The sequence below is a fragment of the Leopardus geoffroyi genome, chromosome B4 (assembly GCF_018350155.1).
Source record: "Leopardus geoffroyi isolate Oge1 chromosome B4, O.geoffroyi_Oge1_pat1.0, whole genome shotgun sequence".
Taxonomy (NCBI): Eukaryota; Metazoa; Chordata; class Mammalia; order Carnivora; family Felidae; genus Leopardus; species Leopardus geoffroyi.
Genome location: NC_059341.1, coordinates 60,365,562 through 60,393,062, shown reverse-complemented (window position 1 = coordinate 60,393,062; position 27,501 = coordinate 60,365,562). Strand labels below are relative to the sequence as shown.

The 27,501-nt window shown below is 39.3% G+C and overlaps 1 protein-coding gene across 7 annotated transcripts in view; it reads left to right on the top strand.

Moving 5' to 3' along the window:
• The window catches only part of ITPR2 (inositol 1,4,5-trisphosphate receptor type 2), a 508,939-nt gene that overhangs the window by 159,159 nt on the left and 322,279 nt on the right, over window positions 1–27,501 (top strand). For all 7 annotated transcript variants that reach the window (XR_006708628.1, XM_045463013.1, XM_045463012.1 and 4 more), the window contains 6 exons: window positions 4,172–4,344; window positions 5,383–5,502; window positions 5,886–6,071; window positions 7,196–7,447; window positions 14,675–14,819; window positions 16,275–16,425. Coding sequence is in view for 6 of the 7 variants with exons in the window: in XM_045463013.1 (XP_045318969.1) it covers window positions 4,172–4,344; window positions 5,383–5,502; window positions 5,886–6,071; window positions 7,196–7,447; window positions 14,675–14,819; window positions 16,275–16,425 (1,027 nt within the window). In the remaining variant the exon portion in view is untranslated. The remainder of the gene's footprint in view (window positions 1–4,171; window positions 4,345–5,382; window positions 5,503–5,885; window positions 6,072–7,195; window positions 7,448–14,674; window positions 14,820–16,274; window positions 16,426–27,501) is intronic.

Below are 27,501 nucleotides of genomic sequence, written 5' to 3'. Positions count from 1 at the left end.
GGAGGATGACAATCATTTTCCTAAACTGTATCGGAACAGGCTTTTAGTGAAGAAGAGTCTATAAAGAGAGAATGGTGGATGCTAGCAAGGGCACTTTTGTCCTAAGATGGTTCTTACTACGGAGAACAGGAAACCTGGACTATTGCCAATGGCAAGTTTCCAATGGCAGATGAAATTAAAGTGTCATTTTTATCTTTAAAAAAGTGTTTATTATTTTTGAGAGAGAGTGTGTGCGGGGAAGGGACAGAGAAAGAAGAAGAGAGAGCATCCCAGGCTCCGTGCCATCAGCACAGAGCCCTACACGGGGCTCAAACTCATGAAATGTGAGATCGTGACCTGAACTGGAATCAAGAGTCTGACACTTAACTGAATGAGCCAACCAAGTGCCCCAAGTATCATTTTTATCTTAAAAATACAAAATATTTTGCAATGTGTTTAATAATATACATTTGTGTAATATAAAATTGTTTAAAATCATTATTTTATAAATTAGCATCCCATGTTTCTCTTAGCCAGTTTGAGAAAAAACTGATTAGTTTGTGAGAGGGCTGGTAAGGCAGGTCAGACTGAGCCACGTAGGCCCAGGATGTCAGGCCTAGAAGGTAGCGGTTACTTGGGAATAGTCAGTGGTATTTATTGAGTGTTTACTTACCAGGCTCAGTTCTAAGCACTTTTCACAACTTAACTCAGGTGATACTGAGTTAAGATGAGGAACTGAGGCTACATGGAAGTTAAATAAGTTACCAAAGATTATATAGTGTTATGACTGGAGCCAGTATTCAAACCTAGGCTCTTAGTCATCACACTATGGCCTCTTAGTAGTTTGAAACTTTCTTGGTGAGAACAAAGAATTTGCTTTATAAAAAATGTTAAAATACATTGGGTTTGAAATTCTATTTCAAGTTTGAGAAGAAGTCTAAAAAGAATATGTAAAACAAACTAGTTAGAAGATAAGTAATATGGCAAAGAACAAAAGAGTGAGGGAGGGGATAATATAAACAAATCCTTAAATACTTTTGAATATAATCCCAGTTATAAACAGCCTTCTTTCCAATTGGAAATACTGCCATCAGATTTATTTCCCCCCCGCTTCACTGCATTCCTTTAAGATGGCAAGATAAAGTAGGTAGAGTCCTTCCTATTTTGGTGGGGAAAAAAATTAAGTTCCAGAACATTAAATGATGGATCTTCAGCACTCAGAGAGTCTATGTCCCAGAAGCTACAATATTAGGGATCATGTTATTCTGTGAAGATCTGGGGTGGAGATGGGGGCTTAGAGGTTGTTCAGTGTATTCTACCTGGCCTCCTTTCTCTTCTTGCATCTGGAAATATCTACTTTGCTAGGTAGGCCACCACTCCACATGCAGGTGCTGTGTTGTGTTAGAGAGACGGCATTTACTGAAAAATCACCAGGTTTACAGAGTTTATCTGATGCTCTCAGTCCCATAGGTCCACAATATACACCAATCTTGACTGTGCTTAGCCTTTGGAAAGGTCTCAGGGACCTTCTTTCTATAGTACTGCCTTATGCTTCATTGTCAGATCTCCTTGGCTTTGGTTGTTCAGATAGTCCCCAGTAGATTCCCTGGGTGACATATCTTTTTTTTTTTTTAATTTTTTAACATTTATTTTTGAGACAGAGAGAGACAGAGCATGAATGGGGGGAGGGTCAGAGAGAGAGGGAGACACAGAATCGGAAGCAGGCTCCAGGCTCCGAGCCCTCAGCACAGAGCCCGATGCGGGGCTCGAACCCGTGAACCACGAGATCATGACCTGAGCCGAAGTCGGACATTTAACCGACTGAGCCACCCAGGCGCCCCCCTGGGTGGCATATCTTAACTGATGTCCTTTCTTCGTCTGGCACACAAATTTTATCTCACTCCTGTTAGTCTTAGCTAAAGACTCATGCCTAGTGTGCTGAGGTATGTGCAATTTCTCCTCTGAAAACACTCATCCGCCTGATAAGTGGAAACCACACACACACACACACACACACACACACACACACACACACACACACATTCTACGCCTATAATTATTCCTCTTCTTTGTTCTTAGTTCACCCTACCCAGGTGTATCACTTCTCCAGGTAAATGTTTATTCACTTTTGGTGACCTACTTTCTGGGTTTCTTTAGAGCATATGACTGTGGGGGGACACTCTTGTTCTCTTTTGGGATGTCTCCCCAAGATGTAGTTCATTGAGGTGACAAAAGAATAAATGTCCAGCATTTACTGAGGGTTAGATTTTATTTTCCCTCATGTTTTCATGCATGCTCCAATTCAGTCTCAGTGATAGATGCATAAGATTTTTTCTCATTTCTTTTGAATTAAAAATGCTTTTATTAAGCATAGAGCAGCTTTCTGATGTTTTTAGAACATAATTTTAAAATACAGGTAGAAATACTTTCTAATTTTTGCATAGTTATCTTATTTTCCTTTATCCTAATCTATATTGTATAGAGTCTTAATAGGGAGCTCTTTTGTGATTTAGTGTTAACCCAAGTCTTTAATGTTGAGTGTCTGTTTATTATTATTTATAGAATATGGTGACAACCTCTAAATTGATCTGATTTATCAACATCTTGATCTATTTATCAAACATCTTGGAGGTTTGCCTTATACTAGAGTATGATTACAGCAGTCATAAAAGTGTATAAATCAATACATGTCTTTAAAATGATATACCAACAGAACATTTACTTTACTTAACTGGCTACCCAATATGAAGCTATCATTTTGAAAGGCCACAAAATTGCTGCCTAGAATATAATTAGATTTGTCCAATGTGTATCATTTTCAAGGAATAGATAGGTTCTTGTCAATTTTACCTAAGGCAAAAAAAACACACCCCACTTTCTAATCAATAAATTTTCCCATCATAGAACCAGAGGTACATCCCCAAGGAGAATACCCAAGAAATTGGAAGTGAGAACTTTGGATTGTGGAAGGAGTTAGTTAAACTTACTGGGTCTATCTATGGTTGTGTGGGATTCTTACTTGTACCCAGAATGTGGGACATGAGCAATGGTGGCTTGGAATATAGGAGAGTCAGTGTGAAGAATGAGAAGCAGATTAAATAATGCATGATTGAAACTCCCAATGACCTTTCCCTGCTCTTAGAGTAACATTTTTTGTCCTTTACCAGGGCTCTCAAGGACCAACCTCTCCAACTTCAGCTCTAGCTTTCTCCATAGTTACTAGTCTGTAGCTACCATGGCCACCTTTGTTTATAGAACATAAAGAGCATGGTTCTACTGCCTAGATGGCTTCTCTCCCCATGACTGTCTCCTTTTTATCATTCCCATCTTTTCCATCCCAGCTCAAATATCATTTCTTCAGCGCCTACCCCATCTGAGGTTGTCACCTTTCCCCATGCCTCTATTTTCTTTCACTTATTAACATTTAAAAGGATCATATTTATTGGCTCATTTACTTCCTTTTTGCACACTGGGATATAAACTCCATGAGAACTCATCTATCTTGTTTACCACCATATGCCTAATCTCTCAAATAGCCTAGAATATAGTAGGCTTCCAAGAAATATTTATTGGATGAATGATCTGGTCAATAAAGTGACTGATTAATCATATTATCTTGTTTGGTAGCTTTCTAAGATAAAAAATGGTATGGAATTTCATCACTGTTTTAAAGAGAAGATTTAACAAATTGGCATATGTGCAAAAAAAGAAATCACCGCAAGTCTGCCTGGCGTCTTCATGTAACAGTATAGATCTCATGCCTCATAAACAAAACAAAGTATCAGAGAGTCATTTTCTTTCTATTATTTGATACAGTCAGTTATGCTTTTTGTGAGGTAGAAGAAAGGCCTCTGTTAGGCTGGTAAAACCTTTAGTTACCACGTCATAAGAAATTGTTATTTTAACTAGGCTTATGTTTATTTTTCCCACTTATACTTTCAGAACGTAAGCACCCGTGTTAAACATTTTTGGTATATAATTTTCTGTTACAATTTAAGTCAGGCATATGTTCATATGTTTTTATTTCCTTTCTCAAAAAGCCATATTTACTGAGGGATTATTGTTTCTCTTTTGACAATACATTTGAGTGAGTTTTCTGTTATGAATACATTAATCCATGTTGCCGACTCTAATAGAACCTGTTATTTCTAAGCTGCCTGCAGTACATTCTGACAGTCTGTCTTCTTTGCAGGAATATATTGCTAAGAATTTCTGTGTCATGCAGTCCCAGATTGGCTATGATATTTTGGCAGAAGATACCATCACAGCTTTGTTGCACAACAACAGAAAACTACTAGAGAAACATATCACAGCAAAAGAAATAGAAACATTTGTCAGTTTACTCAGGAGAAATCGCGAGCCAAGGTTTGAAGTGGTTCATGCAGTGTTCTTTACTAGTGGGGACAGTGCTTTATTTTTGCTTTTTGGAAAAGAGTTTTTGCTTTATTTTTAGAATGTGGTAAAAGTTGGAGTTGTTTCACACCATTAGCTTTCATGGACAAAATTATGTTGAGCTTGCTGTTATAATAATCATGTATCACAGACTTATTACCTCGTAGGAGATGGAAACCTTTTATAGACACAGTTAAATATAAATGACTTTCATTCTCATCACTTATGTTTGTATAGTACTTATAGTTTTTCAAAATGTATTCGTGTACATTGTCTTATGTAAGTCCTCACACAATCCCGTGAGGTTTGCTGTTTATCTATGGTCAGCCACATTTGAGAGATGAGAAAATAGAAGCCTACACCGTAACTTGCCCAAGAATACCCCAATAGTGAGAAATATTATATTACTATTACATATTTAAAATATAGTAATATTTCTCACTATTGGGGTATTACATCCAATTCAGTTTCTATTGATCCATGCTGCTTTATGTGGGAGAAGTGAATGCAGAAACATCAAGCACATTGACAGCTTTCTTTACTAAGTAGTGCAGCAAATAAATGTTAAAAGGTAGAAATGGGGCTTTGACTCAACTAGGCCATTCTCACTTTCATTAACTGTATGCTGTATTCCTATTTTACTCATTACAGAATTAGCTTTCATCTGCTTTTGTTTTGTTATCCAATTCTTGGATAGTCCATTTTAGGGCAGATAAATGATTATCTAAATGTAATAAGTCACAGTGCTCTGGGATGAATATCACCAAATCAATAGAAGCAAATTTATATCCTTTTTTGAAACAAGCTTTGTATTAAACACAAATAATTGGATGTTTAGTTTGTTTCTAATGATGCAATAGATAAGCAACACATTAAAAAATGTTGCATGGAGATAATATTAAAAATAGATAGAAAAAGTTATTTTCATTATATCCCCAAGCATATTTTTATTGTGATATTTTATGAAATGTGTTTTCTTACTGTTCAACTTATTTTTTTTTCTTTTGCCAGGTTTTTGGATTATTTATCAGATTTGTGTGTGTCTAATACTACTGCTATACCTGTAACTCAAGAACTCATCTGTAAATTTATGTTGAGCCCAGGCAATGCAGACATTCTCATTCAAACAAAGTAAGCAGGGGAGGAATCTTTTTCTGTTCATCATTTGTAAGCATTATAGCTCCTTGTCATATTTGTGAGTGAAATATTGTGAAATATTTGTCATATTTCTTTTTTTATGTTTATTTAGTTTTGAGAGAGAGAGAGAGACAGAGAGAGAGAGAGAGAGAGAGAGAGAGGATGAGTGGGGAAGGGGCAGAGAGAGAGGGAGACACAGAATCCGAAGCAGGCTCCAGGCTCTGAGCTGTCAGCACAGAGCCTGATGCAGGGCTTGAACTCACGAACCGTGAGATCATGATCTGAGTCGAAGTCGGATGCTTAACCGACTGAGCCACCCAGGCGCGCCCCTGTCAGTGAGCTTCTTAATAGATTTTGTATGTATAATTTATTTCAAGGCTGGTCTCAATGCAAGTAGACAACCCCCTGGAGAGCTCCATCCTTTCAGATGACATTGATGATGAAGAAGTTTGGCTCTACTGGATTGACAGCAACAAGGAACCTCACGGCAAAGCTATCAGACACCTTGCACAAGAAGCGAAAGAGGGCACCAAAGCTGATTTGGAAGTTCTTACCTATTACAGGTAAAGAATCATCATAAATGTCAATCTTACATATTCATTGAGAGAAGATTCTCTGAAACCACCAGAAGTCATATATCTAGGAAGAGGAAGTTTAAAAAAATCCTGTCAAAACTAAGGTAGTGAAAATATGTAATATTACTTAAAATATTCAAAATAAAAGTCAATATCTGTGTTTTCCACCTACACCACTTGCAGTTTTCTGATTTTTCACTAATTTCGAATTGGTGTAATTTCCCCCATTACTGATTGGAGCGGGTGCAGATGTGAGACATGTTGGGACCCCAGTGTTGGACTTGAGAGATGGTACTTAGCTGGGTGTGCTGATCCAGCCACAGAGGTGGCCTCGGAGAAAGTTAGCCGGTGGGAGTGTGATTGTATTTATGAATACGTGGGGTCCTAGGGCTGGAGAGAAACTGGTATCTTTGGTTATGAAAGTTCACTGGAAACAGGTAGCAGCAGAAGTTGCGATGGTAGTTCCCGGTGGTCAGTATCTTGGGAGCAAGAACTTAGCTGGTATCTTTGAGTGGAAGGTATAGAAACCCCGGCAGATGCCCTGGGGAAAAGTTAGGCCCAAATGGCAGGAATCTGAGAAAGGCAGAGCATGCTTCGTGTTCCCTGGTTTCTACAGGTATCGATCGCAATAAAGCCAAGGCTAATTCTTGATCTCAGAGGCTGACGAATCCAAGCCTAACTGATGCCATCTGGATTGGTCACATTTGGTTTGGGAAGTGAGTGGATCTAAGGTTAGAATGTAGATAATAGAGCCAGAGCCGAGTGGGACTGGGAAGGCGAGAGGTGGTTTCACGTGAGCCGTTATCCATAGCCTTCAAGCTTAGTATATTTGTAATCCTAGGAAACCAAAAATGGACAGCCTAATGATACTTTCCATCAGACACATGTTGCTGGAACAAGTAACAGAAATTGTAACTTGAACAGGCATAGAGACAGTTTCTTGTATTTGTTGTCATTTGATCACTTACCACCAAAAAAATTTGACTCCAGTGTGATAGACCCTTGGAAGTTTCGGTGTCATGAAAGTAGATAGTAGACACTGACTGATACTGTGCTGTTTAAGAACTTTTTCAAGATAAGACAAATAATGTAATATGCTTAATATTTTTAAGGTACCAGCTAAACCTCTTTGCAAGGATGTGCTTAGATCGCCAGTATCTGGCCATAAACCAGATTTCTACGCAGCTCTCTGTCGATTTGATCCTGCGGTGTGTGTCGGATGAGAGCCTGCCATTTGACCTCCGAGCATCTTTTTGTCGCCTCATGCTCCACATGCATGTTGACCGGGATCCCCAGGAGTCTGTGGTACCTGTTCGCTATGCCAGGCTCTGGACAGAAATCCCCACAAAGATCACAATTCATGAGTATGTTTGGAAAAATTTCTTGAGGACTTTAAATTTAGTAGATGAACTTGAAATCAAATGTCTTCAATTTTGAAATGAAGTATATGGAAGGGCATTTCTGTGCTCAAACTCAGGTTTTGGTCTTTTTTGTTTTTACTGTTTTATTATCTATCTATCTATCTATCTATCTATTTATTTATTTATTTATTTATTTATTTATTTATTTATTTTAGAGAGAGAGTGTGAGAAGGGGAGAGGGGCAGAGGGAGAGAGAGAGAATCTTAAGCATGGGCTCCATGCTCAGTGTGGGGCCCATGCCCTGAGCTGAAGTCAAGAGGTGGAGCTCAATTGGCTGGGCCACCCAGGCACTCCTATTATTTTACTATTTTTTAAAATTTTATTTTAATTCCAGTTAGTTACCATACAATGTAATATTAATTTCAGGAGTATACTATGATGATTCAACACTTCCATACAATACCCAGTGCTCCTTAATCCCCATCACCTATTTAGCTCATTGCCAGGTTGTTAGTCTTTCAAATGCAAATAAGATACTCTTTTGGAGAGTGGCTGGGTGGCTCAGAAAACCACCAGACTCTTGATTTTTGCTCAGGTCATGATATCTTGGTCTGTGAGTTTGAACCCTACATCAGGCTTTGTGCTGAAGGTGCTGAGCCTGCTTGGGTTTCTTTATCTCTCTCCCTGTCTCTCTGTTCCTCCCTAAATTGCACGTGCAAGCACACGTGGGTGCTCTCTCTCTCTCTCTCAAAAACAAATAAATAAATTTTTAAAAATAAAATAAAAAATGCTCTTTTTGGAGAGGAAAATGACAGCTCCTTTTTTAAAATTTATTGATTTATTTTTGGAGAGAGAGAGGGAGCAGGGGAGGGGCAGAGAGAGAGAGAGAGAGAGAGAGAAAGAGACCCAAGCAGGCTGTGCACTGTTAGCTCAGAGTCCAATGTGGGGCTTGAACTCACGAACTGTGAGATCATGACCTGAGATGAAGTCAAGAGTCAGATGCTTAACCCACTGAGCCACCCACATGCCCCCAACTCTTGATAATAGAAACATTATTTTATTTATTTTTATTTTTATTTTTATTTTTAATTTTTTATTTTTTTTATTTTTTTATTATATGAAATTTATTGTCAAATTGGTTTCCATACAACACCCAGTGCTCATCCCAAAAGGTGCCCTCCTCAATACCCATCACCCACCCTCTCCTCCCTCCCACCCCCCATCAACCCTCAGTTTGTTCTCAGTTTTTAACAGTCTCTTATGCTTTGGCTCTCTCCCACTCTAACCTCTTTTTTTTTCTCCCCCTCCCCCATGGGTTCCTGTTAAGTTTCTCAGGATCCACATAAGAGTGAAACCATTTGGTATCTGTCTTTCTCTGTATGGCTTATTTCACTTAGCATCACACTCTCCAGTTCCATCCATGTTGCTACAAAAGGCCATATTTCATTTTTTCTCATTGCCACGTAGTATTCCATTGTGTATATAAACCACAATTTCTTTATCCATTCATCAGTTGATGGACATTTAGGCTCTTTCCATCATTTGGCTATTGTTGAGAGTGCTGCTATGAACATTGGGGTACAAGTGCCCCTATGCATCAGTACTCCTGTATCCCTTGGATAAATTCCTAGCAGTGCTATTGCTGGATCATAGGGTAGGTCTATTTTTAATTTTCTGAGGAACCTCCACACTGCTTTCCAGAGCGGCTGCACCAATTTGCATTCCCACCAACAGTGCAAGAGGGTTCCCGTTTCTCCACATCCTCTCCAGCATCTATAGTCTCCTGATTTGTTCATTTTGGCCACTCTGACTGGCGTGAGGTGATATCTGAGTGTGGTTTTGATTTGTATTTCCCTGATAAGGAGCGACGCTGAACATCTTTTCATGTGCCTGTTGGCCATCCGGATGTCTTCTTTAGAGAAGTGTCTATTCATGTTTTCTGCCCATTTCTTCACTGGGTTATTTGTTTTTCGGGTGTGGAGTTTGGTGAGCTCTTTATAGATTTTGGATACTAGCCCTTTGTCCGATATGTCATTTGCAAATATCTTTTCCCATTCCGTTGGTTGCCTTTTAGTTTTGTTGGTTGTTTCCTTTGCTGTGCAGAAGCTTTTTATCTTCATAAGGTCCCAGTAATTCACTTTTGCTTGTAATTCCCTTGCCTTTGGGGATGTGTCGAGTAAGAGATTGCTACGGCTGAGGTCAGAGAGGTCTTTTCCTGCTTTCTCCTCTAAGGTTTTGATGGTTTCCTGTCTCACATTCAGGTCCTTTATCCATTTTGAGTTTATTTTTGTGAATGGTGTGAGAAAGTGGTCTAGTTTCAACCTTCTGCATGTTGCTGTCCAGTTCTCCCAGCACCATTTGTGAAAGAGGCTGTCTTTTTTCCATTGGATGTTCTTTCCTGCTTTGTCAAAGATGAGTTGGCCATACGTTTGTGGGTCTAGTTCTGGGGTTTCTATTCTATTCCATTGGTCTATGTGTCTGTTTTTGTGCCAATACCATGCCGTCTTGATGATGACAGCTTTGTAGTAGAGGCTAAAGTCTGGGATTGTGATGCCTCCTGCTTTGGTCGTCTTCTTCAAAATTCCTTTGGTTATTCGGGGCCTTTTGTGGTTCCATATGAATTTTAGGATGGCTTGTTCTAGTTTCGAGAAGAATGCTGGTGCAATTTTGATTGGGATTGCATTGAATGTGTAGATAGCTTTGGGTAGTATTGACATTTTGACAATATTTATTTTTCCAATCCATGAGCAGGGAATGTCTTTCCATTTCTTTAAATCTTCTTCAATTACCTTCATAAGCTTTCTATAGTTTTCAGCATACAGATCCTTTACATCTTTGGTTAGATTTCTTCCAAGGTATTTTATGCTTCTTGGTGCAATTGTGAATGGGATCAGTTTCTTTATTTGTCTTTCTGTTGCTTCATTGTTAGTGTATAAGAATGCAACTGATTTCTGTACATTGATTTTGTATCCTGCAACTTTGCTGAATTCATGGATCAATTCTAGCAGACTTTTGGTGGAGTCTATCGGATTTTCCATGTATAATATCATGTCATCTGCAAAAAGCGAAAGCTTGATTTCATCTTTGCCAATTTTGATGCCTTTGATTTCCTTTTGTTGTCTGATTGCTGATGCTAGAACTTCCAGCACTATGTTAAACAACAGCGGTGAGAGTGGGCATCCCTGTCGTGTTCCTGATCGCAGGGAAAAAGCTCTGAGTTTTTCCCCGTTGAGGATGATGTTAGCTGTGGGCTTTTCATGAATGGCTTTTATGATCTTTAAGTATGTTCCTTCTATCCCGACTTTCTCAAGGGTTTTTATTAAGAAAGGATGCTGGATTTTGTCAAAGGCCTTTTCTGCATCGATTGACAGGATCATATGGTTTTTCTCTTTTTTTTTGTTAATGTGATGTATCACGTTGATTGATTTGCGAATGTTGAACCAGCCCTGCATCCCAGGAATGAATCCCACTTGATCATGGTGAATAATTCTTTTTATATGCCGTTGAATTCGATTTGCTAGTATCTTATTGAGAATTTTTGCATCCATATTCATCAGGGATATTGGCCGGTAGTTCTCTTTTTTTACTGGGTCTCTGTCTGGTTTAGGAATCAAAGTAATACTGGCTTCATAGAATGAGTCTGGAAGTTTTCCTTCCCTTTCTATTTCTTGGAATAGCTTGAGAAGGATAGGTATTATCTCTGCTTTAAACGTCTGGTAGAACTCCCCTGGGAAGCCATCTGGTCCTGGACTCTTATTTGTTGGGAGATTTTTGATAACCGATTCAATTTCTTCGCTGGTTATGGGTCTGTTCAAGCTTTCTATTTCCTCCTGATTGAGTTTTGGAAGAGTGTGGGTGTTCAGGAATTTGTCCATTTCTTCCAGGTTGTCCAATTTGTTGGCATATAATTTTTCATAGTATTCCCTGATAATCGTTTGTATCTCTGAGGGATTGGTTGTAATAATTCCATTTTCATTCATGATTTTATCTATTTGGGTCATCTCCCTTTTCTTTTTGAGAAGCCTGGCTAGAGGTTTGTCAATTTTGTTTATTTTTTCAAAAAACCAACTCTTGGTTTCGTTGATCTGCTCTACAGTTTTTTTAGACTCTATATTGTTTATTTCTGCTCTGATCTTTATTATTTCTCTTCTTCTGCTGGGTTTGGGGTGTCTTTGCTGTTCTGCTTGTATTTCCTTTAGGTGTGCTGTTAGATTTTGTATTTGGGATTTTTCTTGTTTCTTGAGATAGGCCTGGATTGCAATGTATTTTCCTCTCAGGACTGCCTTCGCTGCGTCCCAAAGCGTTTGGATTGTTGTATTTTCATTTTCGTTTGTTTCCATATATTTTTTAATTTCTTCTCTAATTGCCTGGTTGACCCACTCATTCGTTAGTAGGGTGTTCTTTAACCTCCATGCTTTTGGAGGTTTTCCAGACTTTTTTCTGTGGTTGATTTCAAGCTTCATAGCATTGTGGTCTGAAAGTATGCATGGTATAATTTCAATTCTGGTAAACTTATGAAGGGCTGTTTTGTGACCCAGTATATGATCTATCTTGGAGAATGTTCCATGTGCACTCGAGAAGAAAGTCTATTCTGTTGCTTTGGGATGCAGAGTTCTAAATATATCTGTCAAGTCCATCTGATCCAATGTCTCATTCAGGGCCCTTGTTTCTTTATTGACCGTGTGTCTAGATGATCTATCCATTTCTGTAAGTGGGGTGTTAAAGTCCCCTGCAATTACCACATTCTTATCAATAAGGTTGCTTATGTTTATGAGTAGTTGTTTTATATATTTGGGGGCTCCGGTATTCGGCGCATAGACATTTATAATTGTTAGCTCTTCCTGGTGAATAGACCCTGTAACTATTAGATAATGTCCTTCTTCATCTCTTGTTACAGCCTTTAATTTAAAGTCTAGTTTGTCTGAGATAAGTATGGCTACTCCAGCTTTCTTTTGGCTTCCAGTAGCATGATAAATAGTTCTCCATCCCCTCACTCTCAATCTAAAGGTGTCCTCAGGTCTAAAATGAGTCTCTTGTAGACAGCAAATAGATGGGTCTTGTTTTTTTATCCATTCTGATACCCTATGTCTTTTGGTTGGCGCATTTAATCCATTTACATTCAGTGTTATTATAGAAAGATACGGGTTTAGAGTCATTGTGATGTCTGTATGTTTTATGCTTGTAGTGTTGTCTCTGGTACTTTGTCTCACAGGGTCCCCCTTAGGATCTCTTGTAGGGCTGGTTTAGTGGTGACAAATTCCTTCAGTTTTTGTTTGTTTGGGAAGACCTTTATCTCTCCTTCTATTCTAAATGACAGACTTGCTGGATAAAGGATTCTCGGCTGCATATTTTTTCTGTCTAGCACACTGAAAATCTCGTGCCAATTCTTTCTGGCCTGCCAAGTTTCAAAAGAGAGATCAGTCACGAGTCTTATAGGTCTCCCTTTATATGTGAGGGCACGTTTACCCCTTGCTGCTTTCAGAATTTTCTCTTTATCCTTGTATTTTGCCAGTTTCACTATGATATGTCGTGCAGATCGATTCAAGTTACATCTGAAGGGAGTTCTCTGTGCCTCTTGGATTTCAATGCCTTTTTCCTTCCCCAGTTCAGGGAAGTTCTCGGCTATAATTTCTTCAAGTACCCCTTCAGCACCTTTCCCTCTCTCTTCCTCCTCTGGGATACCAATTATGCGTATATTATTTCTTTTTAGTGTATCACTTAGTTCTCTAATTTTCCCCTCATACTCCTGGATTTTTTTATCTCTCTTTTTCTCAGCTTCCTCTTTTTCCATAACTTTATCTTCTAGTTCACCTATTCTCTCCTCTGCCTCTTCCATCCGAGCCGTCGTGGTTTCCATTTTGTTTTGCATTTCATTTAAAGCGTTTTTCAGCTCCTCGTGACTGTTCCTTAGTCCCTTGATCTCTGTAGCAAGAGATTCTCTGCTGTCCTCTATACTGTTTTCAAGCCCAGCGATTAATTTTATGACTATTATTCTAAATTCACTTTCTGTTATATTATTTAAATCCTTTTTGATCAGCTCATTAGCTGTTGTTATTTCCTGGAGATTCTTCTGGGGGGAATTCTTCCGCTTGGTCATTTTGGATAGTCCCTGGCATGGTGAGGACCTGCAGGGCACTTCCCCTGTGCTGTGGTGTATAACTGGAGTTGGTGGGCGGAGTTGCAGTCTGACCTGATGTCTGCCCCAGGCCCACCACTGGGGCCACAGTCAGACTGGTGTGTGCCTTCTCTTCCCCTCTCCTAGGGGTGGGATTCCCTGTGGGGTGGCATGGCCCGTCTGGGCTACTTGCACACTGCCAGGCTTGTGGTGCTGGGGATCTGGCATATTAGCTGGGGTGGGTAAGCAAGGTGCAAGGGGGCAGGAGGGGTAGGCTTAGCTCGCTTCTCCTTAGGTGATCCACTTCAGGAGGGGCCCTGTGGCAGTGGGAGGGAGTCAGATCCGCTGCCGGCGGTTTGGCTCCGCAGAAGCACAGAGCTGGTTGTTTGCGCGGAGCCAGCAAGTTCCCTGGCAGGAACTGGTTCTCTTTGGGATTTTGGCTGGGGGATGGGCGGGGGAGATGGCGCTGGCGAGCGCCTTTGTTCCCCACCAAACTGAGCTCTGTCATCCGGGGGCTCAGCAGCTCTCCCTCCCTTTGTCCTCCAGCCTTCTCGCTTTCCGAGCAGAGCCGTTAACTTATGACCTCCCAGACGCTAAGTCGCACTTGCTGTGGGAACACAGTCCGTCAGGCCCCTCCGCTTTTGCCAGCCAGACTCGGGGGCTCTGCTTGGCCGGCGAGCCGCCCCTCCGCCCCGGCTCCCTCCCGCCAGTCCGTGGAGCGCGCACCGCCTTGCCGCCCGCCCTTCCTACCCTCTTCCGTGGGCCTCTCGTCTGCGCTTGGCTCCGGCGACTCTGTTCTGCTAATCCTCTGGCGGTTATTTAGGCAGGTGTAGGTGGAATCTAAGTGATCAGCAGGACGGGCGGGGAGCCCAGCGTCCTCCTAAGCCGCCATCTTCCCTCCTCCCCTCAGAAACATTATTTTAGAAACCAATAAACAAATCATATTTATGATAGGAGTAACAATGTTTTAAGTGTTTAGTATTATGGTAGAAACATCTAGAAAGGTAACTAAGTTACCTAAACTTCAGAAGCCAGGAGGTTAAAGTATATGTATTTTCCTGTTTTAAATGATTTCAGTCAATTTAACTTGCTTCATATTCATCCTGCCTTCCCAGATATGATTCTATAACAGACTCTTCCAGAAATGATATGAAGAGGAAATTTGCACTGACAATGGAATTTGTTGAAGAATACTTGAAAGAAGTTGTAAATCAGCCCTTTCCTTTTGGGGATAAAGAAAAAAACAAACTGACATTTGAGGTATTTTATAAAAACAATTCATTTGTGAGGTTATTCAGTTTTTTCTGTGAAAAGGTAGATACATTGAGCATCAAAGATTTTTTTCCCTCTAATATTTAGGATGTCTTGGTAATTGGGTAGTTTAGTTGATGAAGGTATGATCCCTCTGCCATGGATTAAAAGATAGATTTGATGTTTTAATTATACCTGAAGTGCAATACAAAATATTTTAGTTACAATTATCTGTTATGTACTATTTTCCTGGATTTTGGAGGGGGGAGGCGTTCATTTATGTAAACTTTGTTGCATTTAATGAACAAAGACAGTTTGCATACATTGTAATTTGTTTGGACACATCCCCTCCGCCCCCGACTCATGGAAATGAAATTTTTAGCCTCATTAAACTGAATTGAAATACCTTTGGTTTTAATATCATTTGGGGAATATAGTGACAAAACGAGAGAATAGATGCCATTACTTGATAACGTGGTGTATTAGGCATCTACTGGTGTGTAACAGATTACCCCCAAACTTAGCCCAAAGGAACAAGCATTTATTATCTCACAGTTTCTATGGGTCAGGAATCTGGAAATGCATGATTGGGTAGTTCTGGCTCAGGGACTCTTATGAAGTGTAATCAAGCTGTTGACGGGGGTTGCAGTTATCTGGGGCTGGGTGATCTGCTGCTAAGCTCACTTATGTGTTTCTTGGTGGCCCTACCTCCTTGCTGGCTATTTACCAGACACTTCATCTTCTTGCCATGTGGGCCTTTCCATAGGCTGCCTGTGTCCTTATGGCATGGCACTCAGAGCAAGCCATTAGAGAGAGAGAGAGAGAGAGCCCAAGATGGAAGTTGCAATCTTCTATAACCTAATCTTGGAAGTAGCGTGCTATAATTTCTGCCATATTCTGTTGGTCACACAGACCATCCTTGGTGCAATGTGAAAGGAGACCATAGCTTGGGGACCATCTGGAAACTGTCATACCTAGATTGCCTTATAGTATCCAGAAAGCCACAAAGCAGCATAGGGACATATATTTCTGGACATATTTGTGGATAATATCCATTTATTAAAGTAACTCATTAATGTAACCATTTATTAAGTGATATCCTACTGACTTAAATAGGTTAATATTTAGTTAAGTAAACCATTCCAGTGTAAATTTCTTTAAACACCTTGATACACCTAAAATCTTCTCTTCTTGGCTTCCTTACTGGCTGTTGACCACATGCCTCATCTTGTCATGTTGGGTTTTGATAGAGATGACAAACTGGCCCTATTTAGATTTAATCATAAGCTCGAATAAATCAGAGTTCAGTGGTTGCTTTTGTAGGCATTTTAATTCCTAGGTGTTATAGAATTAGAAAGTTTAGAAATACCTGCGCTAATTGAGATGCTATAAAAAAAACCAATGTTAATTTCAGTTTCTAATGTTTTTTGTTTCTTTTCCACCCCCCTCCCTTTCTTTATTAAGGTGGTCCATTTGGCTCGGAATCTTATATACTTTGGATTTTATAGCTTCAGTGAATTGCTAAGGCTAACAAGAACACTTCTGGCTATCCTAGATATTGTACAGGTCCCCATGTCGTCGTATTTTGAAAGATTGAGCAAATTTCAAGATGGAGGTAAGAATGTTTAAGAAAAGTTATAATCTTTTTGGAGGTAAGGTGAAAACATATCTACAGAGAAGTGGTTATTAACATGTACCTGCTAGTGTATGTGTACACATGAAAATTGATCCTATGATAGGACTGAGTGCTAATAGGCTGGATTTCTAAACATTCTTCTCTGTTTTTAAATTGAAGCTTTGAAAGAAAAATTTATAGATCAATGAGTTCTGTCTTTGGCAATTATGGCTATAATATTATGGCTAACCTACTAGTGAAATATTACGTATTAAAGAATCAAAAACATCTTAATATTTGTGATCAGTTTGGTATGTGTCATAGGCTGGCTATGCTTCATAGCAGGGAATAGAAATGTACAAAGAATCGGAACAGTAATGGTTGTGCCAGAGAAGCACTGAATGCAAAACCAGTGTGGGAGGCAGTATAGAGAATGGGTTTTTGAGTTAGAGTGCTGTATTCAAATCCTGCCTTTGCCATTTGTTAACTTAGGCAAGGTACTTCTCTTAGGAGTTTATTTTTTTTCTTGTCTGAGATATGAAGATGATAGCAACAGTATCTTCCTCACAGTTTCCTTGTGAGATTTAGTGAATGTCTACGATATATTCAAGGTACTTCCAACAGTGCCTGTTTCCTAACTCAATTAAAAAATCTTTTGGTGGTGATTAGCTTAGGTTGGATGCCTTGCAAACACAGAGGTAGAGAATTGCTTGCAGGCAGTATATTGAAGAGTGCATTCAGGATATACACCTGCAAGGAAGTGAGGAAGGTAGGACTGGGCAGATGGAGGAGCTGATCCACCCTGTAGGTACATCTTGCAAATCAGCTCATCCTATAGGGAGCCCTAGAGCAGGGCTGGCCCTTTGTAGCTGTCACAGATTAAGGCAAAGGTGCTGAGTTTTGTGTTTTTGCATTAGCCAGCCACTGACTGACGGTTTTATCATGAAGTGGGGAGCGTACCCTTGGGTAAGGTAGTTCCCTTCGGCCAGGGGTCACTCTTAGTGAGAGGCATAGTGGGAAGTCAGCACCATGATGTTCAACAACTGGGGGAATAGGTGCCTAAGCTCTGAAGAAGGGACATGGGTGGAGCACAGTGTGGCCACTATAGTGTCCACTACAGGATTAAAAAAGTGAAACCAGAAATGTAATTTCAGACATAAGGAAGAAATATCTGGTTAGGATTATAAATGAGGAACTTGCAGGTAGCTGAGGTAATTAATTGCTGCTACCTAAATCTCAAGAATCTCTACATCTTCCAAAAATCTGTAGAGATCAGTAAGAAGCAAATTAAACCACATAAATCTCTCACCTTCAGCAGAACAAGAAGAAAGAGGACAATACAAACTTCAGGTGTAAGTAGAAAAGTAGCATCAGTTTTCAGTAGAGCTCTCTCCCAGGTTCTCACTGCAAGCCTTTGTAGACAGTCAGAAGGTTCTGGAAAACCTGGGCTGAAGAGACAAGAAGGGATTGTGTGCAAATCACCTTCAGAAAGAGAAAGTCTATGCTAAGTGTGAAAATACTGACAGAGAATCTAGGTGGATAAGAGCACTGAGTAAAGATGAAGGGACTTAACAGTACATAGGTAGAAATTGTGGAAAAGCAATGCCTCTCAGGAAGAGAAGGGTTAATGTTTATCCCTAGGGATGAAGGAGAGGCACCCTTTGGAATCTTGTTGGTGAAGGGAAAAATAAGCAAGGTGGCAAAATCCTGAATACCGGAAGCTAAAAGAAAACCACAAAATTGAAGGAAAGGTGCATAATTCCTTTCCATTGCCCCCCACCAAGAGCCAAACTTTAAAGAAATTGCACTTCACCACTCTGACAGGAGAGGGTGATCTTGAACTAAAGATTACATGAACCGGCTCACATTGTCAACCTTGTCCAAGAAATGCAGATATGAAGTTGGTCCTCCTCTATATGAAACTCTTGTAAGAGCAAAATAGAATAAAAAATCAAAACATATCAGTTGATGGAAATTCTTCTCTGAAAAACAACCATAAAAGATAAAAAAATTATAACACGAGACTCTAAAGTGAAATAACTATCTTAAAACAAACATTGGGATGTGAAAAATACCTTGAATCATAGATTCAAAAACTAATGTTAGAAATAGACTAAAAAACTAGGAAGAAATGAAATGAAAGTTTATTGGATCTGGGAAAGAAATAGAATAAAATATAGACTTTATTTTTTTTAGAAATACAGACTAAATTATATTATCAAAAGAGTAGATTAGAATGAAAGTGTAATATGAACCATTGAAGAAAGGCAGGAAAACAATGATGAGAATGTCAGTGATATGGAGAAACAAGTAAAAAGAGAGAGAAAGTGGATGAAATGGAAGAAAGGCAAAGAAGAGCTATCATATGAATAATTGGAGCTCCTTTGAAGAAGAAAACGAAAACCATGGAGCAGAACTTGTATTTAAAATTACAATCCAAGAGGACATTTTGTAAATAAAAGATAACCTAAGTCCTACATGGTGAAATTGTCCAGAATGGTGATTTCTAAGACATAGCATGATAAAATTATTATGTATAGTGTATATTCAGAGAGAGTCGTGGTGTGTGGGTGGAGGCACTATGAAAACAAATGGAGAAAAAATGAGAATGTATATAAGTGTTCTATTCTGTTCTTGCATCTTTTATATATAATCTTGAAATTTTATAAAAATAAAAGTCTATGGACAATATCTGAATGAAAGCAAAGGAAAAGCCAAGAACAGCAATGGTATATCAAAGAGCAGGGACATGCTGATAGACTATTCTGTTTCTGTTTCCTGAATCTCATCAGTGAGAGGCTTCTCTTAACAGTCCCAGAGGGTACATAGGAGTTGAGATATTGTGTTAAAGATATTTCTTGGTGTGATGCTTTTATAATCTTCAGTTTACTCTGAACCAAACTATTCTTAAAATGTTAGAAATTGATCTTGACTGTTGGTGCCAGTGCTTACAGTCTGCTTTCAGAGTATTACCATAAAGAAAAGTAGTTTTTGTCTTCTCAAAATTTGATAATATCTTGTTTGCACTTTTCACTGTCATATCCAGGTCTACCCTGTAAGAGGCATTTTTTAAGTTTATTTCTTTATTTTGAGAGAGAGAGAGAGAGAGAGAGAGAGAGAGAGAGAGAGAGAGAGAAAATCCCAAGCAGGCTCTGCACTGTCAGCACACAGCCCAGTGTAGGGCCAGAACCCATGAACTGTGAGATCATGACCTGAGCTGACATCAAGAGTCAGATGCCTAACTGGCTGAGCCACCCAGGCACCACTAAGATGCATTTTTTACTTTTTAAAATTGTTTCTAATTCTCATATTTTCTCATGGACTCCACCCATCTCTGGATATCTTCATCATTTTTTCAGCAATCTGAGAACCATTGGTTAATTTTTTCAACAGGAATTTATTGAGTTACTATTGTATGCCAGACACTGTTTTACACACTGGAAATAAAGAAGATAAAGTCCTTAGCCACAAGGAGGACAATTAATAAATACAGAGGCAGAGTCCCTCCCTTCTCTGTACTGGGGGAAACAGATAATAAACAAATGAATATATACTGTTACATCAGATAATGTTGTGAAGAAAAATAAAGTAGGCCAATATGGAGAGTGGAGTAAGTGGGGAGGATGGCAGAATTGACTGAACAACCTCTGACATTTGAGCAGAGGCCCACGTATGTCATGGAGGTCAGCCCTGAGGCAGAATATGCTTGACATGTGGGAGGAGCAGCAGGAAGGCCATTTTGGCTGAGGTAAAATGAGAAGGAGGAGAATAGTAGGACAGAAAGTTGGAGAAGCCTGGATTGTTGAACCTTGCAGACCTGTGAATCTGAATTTTGTTGAGTCTGTTGGGCAATTTTTGGAGGGATTTGAGAAGGGATTGATATTATCTGATAATTTTGGCTGCTGAGTAGAGAACAGAGAATACTGATGTGGACATAGTGGTAGGAAGACCATAGTAAGTAGCTGTCGGGGAATTAGGTAATGGTGACGAACTAGGAGAGTAGTGGTAGACAAGGGGAGAAGTGGATGAATTGGGAATTTTACAGTCTTAACTGATAGGACTTGGATGTGGAAAGAGAAAGACAGTCAGAGATTATTCCTAGGTTTGAATTAACATCCAAGTAGAGAGGTTGTGTCAACAGCTGGGTATATGAATGAAACTTTAGGGTAATGTCGGGGTAGGAAATATAAATGGGAGAATTAATGCATAGAAATCATTCAAAATATCAGACTGAATAAGATCACTTACAGAGTGATTATTGATCGGGAGGAAATGAGATCTAAAGATTGACTCCTGGGACCCTCCAACATTGAGCTATGAAATAGAGGAAGTGTCAGCAAAAGAGACTGGGGCAGAGAGGCCAGTGAATAAAGAATACCAGGAGAATGTGATATCTTGGAAGCCAAGTAAAAAGTAGCAGTAGATAATTTTAATTATTTGTTGGCTCATCTACATATATTTTCTAGGTAACTAATATTCATTGAGTACTCTATATGCTAAGTGGTTTTACATGGATTACCTTCCATGTAGTGTGATTTCTGCTTAATGACACACATTATTTTACTCCATTATTAAAATATGAAACACGACAATTTTACTCAGTATTAAAATAGATTCACAATAGTTTTTGTGAGCCAATTATAATTCTCTAAGAAAGTTCATTTTGTATTGATGGGAAATATCTCTGTATACATACTGCATCAACCAAGACTCAGATTTCTTCCTTTTGAGACTGGTATGTCAAGTAGAATAATGTCTCTTCATTTGGGGAAATACATTTTCCTAGTTTGTGGAAAGGAGTTTGTGGATTTTGGCTAGGTTTTTGAAATCTGAAAGAATGTGCTTATCCCCTTACTAGTAAATACCCAAGAGTTCTGTTATCCTAGTTTTTGGTGTACTGAAATTAATTTGAATTTAAGGACCATAGTTTCAAGATTCCTTCTCTTGATATCTGCAAATCAGAGGGTAAATTATTTTTTTATACATTCCTATGATTGGGTATCTAATGTAATCTGCGAGAAAACAGAGTTTGTTGTTAAGCATGATTTGATCACAATTATGATTGAATTATAGATGATACCTCTGAGAGACATTGTTATGCTGTGCTTTCTTCCTTCCACTAGCCTCTAGAAGTCCTTCCCAAAGAATCATTTTTGCTTTTACTAATGTTCAATGTTTATTTTATGTTAACTTGCATTATTAGCTTTTTAGAAAGTTTTATTTTAAAGTTCCAATATAGAAAAGCATATTCAGGGAGATTAATTAACTTGCCCAAGATGTGCTAGTAAGTTAGCAGCATTGCTAAGAGTTAAAGCATAAGAAAGTAGTTTTCCTGTTGTTTGTACCACTTGATTATGTATTAGTTCAGAGAGCTAATATTTTAAAACAATTGTTACTGAGGTTAAATCTTCGGTTCATAAATTTTTTTAAGTAAACACTTTGTGTGGGATCTTATAAATATGGATATTTATAAGGTAAGTAAACAAAATATAGAGTTTAAAATGAAAGGAAATTGAGACAAAGCAATGTCATGTGCCTCTAGATGTGATGCACTAAGAAGGACGTAGCATCACCTAGTAAGTGTCCCTGACAAAAATTCAGAATCTCCAGCTAATCACGAAGAATTATGAGACAAATACAAATTGTGGGATATTTTATGAAACAATTGGCTTGGACTTTTCAAAATGTCCATGTCATGAAAGATAAAGAAAGGCTAAGAAACTGTTCCAGATTAACAGGTGATTAAAGAGAAATGACAACTAGATACAATATGTAATTCTGGATCAGGGAAACTATCATTTATAGAAGATATTATTGTCACAATTGGTGAGATTGGAATCTGAATTGTATGTTAGGTTGTGGCAGTGGATCAGATTTCCCGAATTTTATAATGGTACTGTGGTTATGTAAGAGGATGTACTTGTTTTTACCAAATAAAAGGTCAAGAAATGAGAATAAAAAGGTCATGGTGTGTGGAACTAACTCTTAAAGGGTGTAGGAAAGATATGTAAGATATATGTAAAGAGAGAGAGAGGGTGGGAAAGGATGCAAATATGGCTGAGTTTGTGACTCGCATAAAACTGGTCAGAAGATATTATAGGAGTTCTTTGTATTATTTTTGCAATTCTTCCCATATTTTGGAAGTGTTTCAAAACAACAAGTTAATGACTGAAATAATTAGCCAAGTAGGAAAATGATTTATTGTATTTAAGATGACACTTCAAACTTAAAGTATTATCTGGCATCTCTACTAGGAAGTGTGTTATTATAGCTGAGTTCTATTAGACTATAAATTCCTAACAAAAGTTCTGTTAGACTCTATAAATTCTTAATAAAAAAAGCAAGAGAGAACACATTTCTGGAATCTCCGAATGTGGAGACAGGATTTTCAGGCCTGGGAAAAATTCCTGTGGTATAGGATGAGACAGAGGTTGATGCCAGAGAGGAAATCCCAGACTACAGAAAGTACCTGGGGGAAAAAAAAATAACTGTTAGTGTAAAGGACAACTCATGGGAGCCATAGCATTGTGGCCACATTACAATACTCAGTGTATCATCATCTTGGCTTTTATACTTAAATGATATGGATTATATTTTCCTATTTTAGTGAAACCTTATTCAATTGGAAGTCATTTGCAAAGCAAGATTTTTTAAAAACAGGAAGTAATTTTATAAGCATTGTTGCTAGATGAACCAGTTCCTTTAAGTATGTGATAATAGTTTTCTTTTCTCATACCATGTCTGGAAAATTTTGTGCAATAGAACCGGGTCTTTTTTTTTTTTTTATCCTTCTGATCTCCTTACAACTTACTAATTCTGCTCCAGCACAGTTGGGGTTGGACATTCAGGGAAATGTGTTTGGTAGCAGTTTGGCAGGTCAGACCCAGGGGAGCGGAGGAAGAGGTGTGTCCAGAAGGAAAGGGCTTTCAGTTCCTGGAGTTCCATTTCTTGCCAGCCTCAGTGGCACCTGACTTAAGGAGGGTGTGCATGTACAGTGTGCAGTATTCTTTTTTTTTTTTTTTTTTTTAATCCTGTAGGTTTAGATGTCGGTAATTAGTGTTTGAGGTGATGGGGATGGCTGGCTAGAAAAGTGGCAATCCCAGAAGTTGTCCTCTTTGGGGTCCTGGGTAACAGCCCACCTCTGTGCCGCTGTGAGTTGTCGTCACGCTGGAGTTGGTTGGGGGTCTGAATGTAGCTCACAGGCCGTGTTGCCCAACAACACAGTGGTTTTCAGTTGGCACGCTCAGCAGAAGTGGCTAGGCTCAGAAGCAACTTTTCATTTGTGTGCCCTAGAGGTGGCCTGCTCAGAAAATTATGCAGGTGTCCCCACATGGAGGCGCTGGGAGCCAGCACTGCCCTGGCCTGTGCTGTCATGAAATAGAAGATCCTAACCTTCAGAGCCATCAGTCCAATTCTCTTCATTGGCTATGCACTCACTTAAGAAAACAAATACTGTTTTCAAACAAATGTATTCGCTCCCAGCAGGCTATGTTGTTGAGTCAATTTGCTTTGCCTAATACCTATCATTTGCTCTCAGTGATTTAAAGTGCACAGGCATCATTCAGTGTAATTGATCTTTTGGGTGGAAGGATTATGTCAAGCAGTGCTGTTTTTTGTCACGTATACAAGTTAAAAGCAAATGCATACGCTGGCTGATAAGTCAGATATTTTCAATATACTTTTGAAAGTACATTTTACTTACTTACTTATTTATTTATTTATTTATTTATTTATTTATTTATTTATTTATTTAAACTACATTCTATTTAAAAATTATACTTTTTTTCTCTTTATGCTTACGGAAGGATGTACGATCCAAGGATTGATACTACTGTTAATTAAGATCACTTTTTGTGGCAGGGTGGGTGTATTTTGTTCTCCTAGAGAGTCATTCAATTTGGGAAGACATGTGAATACGACTTACATTCTTCTAATGAGCATTCCATGTTAGCTCTGAGCGGTGAGGGTAAGTCTCATCTCCACTGAACAGGGTACAGAATGTGATACAGTCTGGGGATGGTTTGGGTCTAACTCCTTATTTAGTGATCTGGCCAGTATCCTTCCATGCGTCTGTTTGTTGTTTGAATGGAACTGGGGTTCAAATTTCAACCTCCAACAGGGAGCAAGAAAGTCTTATCCATGGAATACGATGCAGGCCTAGTTAGGGCATCTAGGCCACCACCATCATTTCTTTTCACAGTTGTCTCCCCGTCCTTGAACTCACCACAGTTTGAAAAGGCAGTATATCAGAAAAGTATCAAAAGACCAAACCAGAGCTGAACGGTTTCTTTTAATCTTCTGTCATTTTGCTTTTTTACAACTTCAAATTCTTGGGAGTTTCCATGGTCAAGCCCCGAAATGTGGGCCAGTCCCTAATCAGTAACCAGATAATCTCTTTTTTTGGCATATGTGTTATAATGTTAAAAATGGGAAATCACTGAAAAAGTCAAATGGAGAATTCCATTTGCTCTTAGGATTTCCTTTCTTTGGAGGCTTCAGGCTCGGAGCTAAAGTGCCTTTGGTTTCAGAGAATAAGAAACAGATAACCACAATGCCCTGAAATTACCTTTCTGCCCTAAAAGGGTTGGAGCTGCACTGGGTGAGTTACAGCCCTGTGGACCCAAACCAGGGTAGGGAAGAGATAAGACGACGGGCTGGAAGAGGCACTTGGCATATCTGTCTGTCTGGGGGCACCCCTTTGCCTCAGGAGATTTGGGGAAGAGAGTAAAAGCAAGCTAACTCTCCGCCTAGCGGCAAAGAACCAGCCTTTTTCTTCAGTTTAACTTTTGCTTTGTCTTGGCAGGGACTGTACACGATCCACCTTGAAATGCTTTTTCTGGCAGCATAGTTGCTGTTAAAAAGAAAGGAAACTGAGATGGGAGGTGGAGCAGAAACATTTTTTAATATTGTGATATGGGTGGGAAAGGAAGAGAATATTTGCCGGCAGAATATCTGCCAGAAAATAGTTTCTTCCTTTATGAAATTAGATTAGTCTAACTGTGATCTTTACGGTCTCTTTCAGTTCAAAACGGTGATTCTTTGAAGATTAGTGTGTAACTCTCATTCACTCACTGAATGGTGTCTTTTTAAAGTGTGTTGCAAAAACGCTCCTGTGAGCCAATATCCATGAAGCATATCTCCTGGTTAATAGCTGTGATTCCTCTTTGTACAGACAGCAGCTAGAATGCCTTGAAACCAGAAGCCTTTGTTCACTTCAGATTTTGAGTGGATCACAAAAAAAGCAAGTAAGCAAGCAAGAAAGGATTTCCCTGGGTGCGGGTGAGGCTGAGGACGTATATATGGGGAGCTGGGAGTGAGGATGAACAGAAATGAGGTTTAGTACTAAGACCGTAACTGAAGAGCAAGTACCTGAGGTACAAGGCAGCTTTCATTGTAAAGACTCATTCACGTGTTCCTTCATCTTCTTCTAATTTCTCATCTGATTGAGTTCTTTCCAGGTCTCTATTAAGGATTTGTTTGCAGGGGAGTTCAGAGTACTCAGAAGTGTTAGCAAGGTTTACCTGTAGGGGGAAGCTACCACAGTTTCCATTTGTCATCTGAAAATCTCTTGCAGTGATTTCTGAACTTATGTTTTCCCGATACCATTCTGCCTCTCCGTATTCTCCTTTGGATGGCCTTCTTCTTTGACCTGTCTTCCCTCATCTCTGCTTTCAGTGATGTCCCTTTACTTCACATACGTCTGTCTTATCTCCAGTGTGTATCTTGTTCCTCGTACCTCCCTACTTCCTGTATGCTGTTCTCTTCTGCCTACTTCTTTCTGTGTGAACCATGTATTTCTAGTAAAGGAAAGTTCTAGTATTTCTAGTATTTCATGTATTTCTAGTAAAGGAAATTTCTAGAAATTCTGTATTTCTAGTGCAGTCCTATTCACGGTTCTAGGTTTTCTCTTGTCCCTTTGTGTGCGTGCGTACCGTGTCCGATGAGCATGTTATCATAATGCCTTGAGATTCTTCCACTAATTTTTAAATAAGAACAACGGCAACAGCAATGATGCCAGTGTCCCTGAACCTCTGGAGTTACTCATTGCTGGTTATGTTCCCCAGGAATCAGGCCCTGAACTGGAGATTAGCATGAAGGTTTACTAGCTTAATCGTAGGATCAACACCAGTGCAATGGAAGGGGAAGAAGTAGGACTGGGCAAAGGGAGAAATTAGGTTGTGATGCAGACCTAGTGGGAAGCTCTGGAATGAGGGGAGAGGTCTGCTGTTGGGACGTCCTTCCAGAATTGTCTCCTATTGGAATGAGGGTGGGGGCTGAGCCTTTATGCCTGCATGGGCTGTCCTGGAATGGGCGTGTGGCCTTGCTTGAGGTGGCACTCTTCAGACTAGTCAGTCCCCATAGAGGGCTGACATTTGAGGGCTGTCCTCCAAGTAGCTGAGGCAGTATACTGTCCTTCATCCCTGAAAGGGCATCTGGGCAAGACCATCACAGAGTCCACCATAGGTATCTCCCAGAAAAGTACCATGATTGGAAAATTTGTAGGTCAAGATTAAGATCTCATAGGAAATACAGATTAGGAAGAAAAATAAAAATGATTATGATCTTCTAGGAAATAGAGATTAGGGAGAAAAGTAAAAACATTAAAGCATTTAAATGTACAACAAAGGTCTCGATATGAAAAAAAAAAATTCTAGAAGCTGCCTACTTCCAAATGCCCCAGAATCACAAGCATCAGAAACCTGTTCTGGGAAGCAAGTCTTTTCTGGAATCATCTTCTTCAGATATGAAGGAGGATTTCTGTGACATTATGATTCTGAGGCTGGTTCTCCCATGGCTTTGCACTATGCTGACTACACCTCTGAGTTCTTTCTGGCGTAATGTACAATGTCTTATACTCCCTGTACCTGTCCCCCTTGGCTTTAAGCTTTTATAAGTTTTAGAAAAAGTGCCTGTAACTGACCAGTTTTCTCTTAGTTATCAATAAAGCCTAAAAGGACTTATTCCCCTTCTGGGCTTAAACCTCTTTATATATGTCGAGAAAGTTTCAAACAGATGATCTATGTGAGATCATGTTCCTTTTAAAAATCAAATGCATGTTTAAAAATAGGTAGAGAA